This window comes from Pygocentrus nattereri, chromosome 3 (genome assembly GCF_015220715.1).
Source record: "Pygocentrus nattereri isolate fPygNat1 chromosome 3, fPygNat1.pri, whole genome shotgun sequence".
Lineage (NCBI taxonomy): Eukaryota > Metazoa > Chordata > Actinopteri > Characiformes > Serrasalmidae > Pygocentrus > Pygocentrus nattereri.
Genome location: NC_051213.1, coordinates 20,846,824 through 20,850,455, shown reverse-complemented (window position 1 = coordinate 20,850,455; position 3,632 = coordinate 20,846,824). Strand labels below are relative to the sequence as shown.

The 3,632-nt window shown below is 38.1% G+C and overlaps 1 protein-coding gene across 2 annotated transcripts; it reads left to right on the top strand.

Moving 5' to 3' along the window:
• The first annotated feature begins 577 nt into the window (after positions 1-577).
• Positions 578-3,015, top strand: dtx3l1 (deltex E3 ubiquitin ligase 3L1). Of its 2 annotated transcripts, none has more exons than XM_017700301.2 (5): positions 578-758; positions 960-1,028; positions 1,113-1,285; positions 1,774-1,985; positions 2,553-3,015. In XM_017700301.2, exons 2-5 carry the CDS (start codon positions 974-976, stop codon positions 2,620-2,622), a joined length of 510 nt encoding a protein of 169 aa, XP_017555790.1. In that variant the 5' UTR covers positions 578-758; positions 960-973; the 3' UTR covers positions 2,623-3,015. The 2 variants fall into 2 exon arrangements, with proteins under 2 accessions (XP_017555790.1, XP_017555789.1); XM_017700300.2 differs by having other exon boundaries at positions 879-1,028.
• Positions 3,016-3,632: the final 617 nt, after the last annotated feature.

Below are 3,632 nucleotides of genomic sequence, written 5' to 3'. Positions count from 1 at the left end.
GGTGGGATTGGGGGTGAAAGAGCATGTTAGTTCACTGGCCTCTTATACATACTGACATAACTGTGCACAGGAATATATAATTAAAAAAATATATACATACATACATACATACATATACATAATGAAGTGAAGCCATGTTAAAGGTATCAAATTCATGGTGGGTTATTTTCACAACAAAAAAATTGCTAGGGGCTGGGGTCCTTAAGCCCCTAGCAATTTTTTTTTGTTGTGAAAATAACCCACCATGAATTTGATACCTTTAACATGGCTTCACTTCATTTCTACACAATTTAAAACAGCATTCAGGTTTTAAACTTAATCAAATAAATGATTAAAAATGCAAAAAAAAGCAAAAAAAAAGGAAGTAAAAAATTGTTTGGTACAATTAGTACCAAAAGTAAGTAAAATAAGATACAAAACTGGATGTTTCTGTCTTATCTAAACATTATTTTTTTGGTGTAGTATCACCTCGTTCACTCTGTCTTTCTTCATGTAACACCACACCCAACAGGCTGACTGGAATAAGGAAACAGGTCATGCCCACTTCTTGTCACACATTCAAATCAGGCCTCCAGTGTGTGTGAAGACGTTTCAGTCACAACAGAAAGAGGATAAACTATACTGAGCCCTCACACTCTCTTGCCCCATTTTGTTGGCTATGTTTAATATGCTAGCATGTTAGGACCTGAGTAGGGATATAAGCACAGCAGTTGGTGGAGGAGCAGCACTAATCAGGATGCCCTGTTAACAGCAGCATGGTAAGTGCTTGATATATTGTGTATAAAATTTGACATGAATTCACATTTTCCTCCTTAAGAAATTACTTCCTACACCTCTGCTATTGCATGTTGTAAAGGATTTTTTCGTCTATGTTTTAGTTCTAAGGCATATCACCCCATTCAAAATACATGCCAGTAATCTAGGTTTCAGCCATCTAAGACACATTATGGGTTCTGCAGAAAGCAAAGAAAAGATGTACTGCACTAGGTACATGAACGGGGGTGGACCTCCGGCACTGTCTGAGCAAGGTATGTTGCTGTATTCTGTTTTCATTATAAACAGTACTGCACAAGTATAGTACCATATTCATAGCACCCTACATTTTTTTTCAGTTGAAAAAAGCATCAATGGAACAAGCACTTTTAAACGAAGCTCTGAAGTAGTGGAGGGAAATCAACCAGATGGAGGCCAAATGACAGTGATTGTACAAAGGAGGAGTGTTGAAGGGTACCCCGACTGTGACACCTTACAGATCAACTTTGTGTTTGAGGATGGAATACAGATGGTTAGTTGAAATGTTTTGTCCCCATTTTAATCCAACGGCTTTCATCTCATTATCATATTTAGACACTCACAGCACCCTGCGTGCTTGGAATAGTTTCACTCTGCTGTGTTTAGCTAGAAGCAGCTGCAGCAACATTCCTCCATTCTCTCGCTCAGCTCTGTGGAATCTGGCTCAGCCTGTTCCTCATGCACTGCCACAGGGCAACAGTGCAGGCTGGCCAATGCTACAATAACAACTGCACACGTATATAAACAGATAAACACAGCAGTTGGCGGAGGAGCACTTAGACGCAAGCGTGTTTCAATTTGGGGGATGTTGATTGTGCGCAGAGTTCAATGTGCAACTAGTAAAACGTTTTCCTCACTCAATCAAGCAAAATAAAATACCATGCAATAAAAACAAAATGTTTCTCTTATTCTTTACTGTGCCACTAATTTAGAAAGAAGGCATGCATTCCTCCTGATAATGTTCCCTCTTTACCTCTGTAGGAAAAGCATCCTAAGCCAGGACATAAGTATGAAGGGTTAAGCACAGCAGCCTTTCTGCCTATGAACAATGAGGGGACGAAGGTTTTCAAGCTGCTGGAAGCAGCTTTCCAACACAAGCTGCTGTTCACTGTGGCAACCACTAGCAGTGGAGAAGAATGTATCACCTATACAGATATTCCCCTAAAAATCAGGGAGCGCGGAGGACCTGAGAGGTGAGAACTCTGTGAAATTGCTTTGAGTGATTGTGATCATTCAGTACACTTAACAACCAAGTAGCAACATTGTAAGGATGCTTTTCTGACTTTTGTAAATGCATTGTCTATGTCATACAAAGCTCTATTCGAGCTGGATTAGTTTTACCAAGATACTTGTAATTACAGTGATTACTGTGATTGTAGTCCAGAGCAAAATTGCAATGTCCTTCTATAATTCACTGAGCTCAGAACTCCAGTAATTGCAGTCCTGTTCTAATCAACCTAATGTAATATAATAATATAACTTGATATGCACCATGTTGTTACTGTCATTGGGTGTGTCACCTGTGCCAATGTTGACAATTACACATGACATTTTATTCTGCATTCTTGGTGGAATTACACAGATAGTTAATATATATAGCTAATATATACCATATGAATCAGCCAGTCAAATCCCTTACTGTTTACATTATTGAACATAATGTGGTAAAACTAATCCAGCTCAAGTTAAGCATAAACTGAAATAGGCCTAAATAAGAGCTATGGACAGCGGACCTTCTTACACAACATTCTCTTTGTTAGCTGTGGTTATCCAGACCCAAACTATCTGAAAACTGTCTTGAAGATCCTGAAATCTAAAGGCATCAAATGAGAAGAGAAGCTTAGGGATGGACTGACATACTCTGGGATACTGGGATTTGGTCATTTGAGATTCAAGGATGTCAAGTTTCACAGCAAGAAATTACATTTTTGTCTTTATGAATAAGCATCAAACATGCCCACATACAGTAAGCATTAAAAAGCACTAAGGCGTGTCTGTTGTTTTTGCTATGGAGAGATTACACAATGCATGATGAGAAGATCTCATGTCTTTACTAGATTGGACAGAGTGTTACTATATGTATATATATATATGTGTGTGTGTGTGTGTGTTTTACTTTTGTTTCTTGAATCTAACTTCTGTCTCACTCTAAAATGTTTCTTCTCAAATAATCATTTAAAATATATCTGTGGTTGCATGACAAAGGAGTTCATGCATTATGAAGGGCTTTCTCATTTTGCATCTTAATTCACTGACTATGCTGATCTGAGGTATGTTGGTCTTTAGGTATCAGACCAGTCCAAGGAAAGAAATCTTCTACATCTTTCAGCTGGTTAGATGATAATAACTCTTTCTTTTCTAAACAGTAGCAATGTCAGGAGAGGGAGAAAAAAGGTACACTTACCTACATACATGTGTGTATCTCCCTTCCTGCCTAACCACTCTCTGTGGTATCTCACTGATCTCTAACATTATCTTCAAAGTACTGCTAAAGCTCCTTTTCAATCTATATTCAGTTGAATACATTACAAAGACAAGATATTTAATGTTCAAATGGATCAACTTTATTGTTTTTTGCAAATATTCACTCATTTTGAATTTGATGCCTGCAACACGTTACAAAGAAGTTGGGACAGGGGCATGTTTACCACTATGTTACATCACCTTTCCTTTTAACAACACTTAATAAGTGTTTGGGAACTGAGGACACTAATTGTTGAAGCTTTGTAGGTGGAATTCTTTCCCATTCTTGCCTGATGTACAAATTTAGTTGCTCAACAGTCCGGGGTCTCCATTGTCGTATTTTACGCTTCATAATGTGCCACACATTTTCAATGGGA

Bases quoted from the DNA above. Each gene is read 5' to 3' on its own strand.
- dtx3l1 (XM_017700300.2), top strand. From the start codon at position 947: ATGGGTTCTGCAGAAAGCAAAGAAAAGATGTACTGCACTAGGTACATG. The intron at 1,029-1,112 runs GTATGTTGCTGT...ATTTTTTTTCAG, and splicing joins TCCGGCACTGTCTGAGCAAG to TTGAAAAAAGCATCAATGGA. The intron at 1,986-2,552 runs GTGAGAACTCTG...TCTCTTTGTTAG, and splicing joins GAGCGCGGAGGACCTGAGAG to CTGTGGTTATCCAGACCCAA.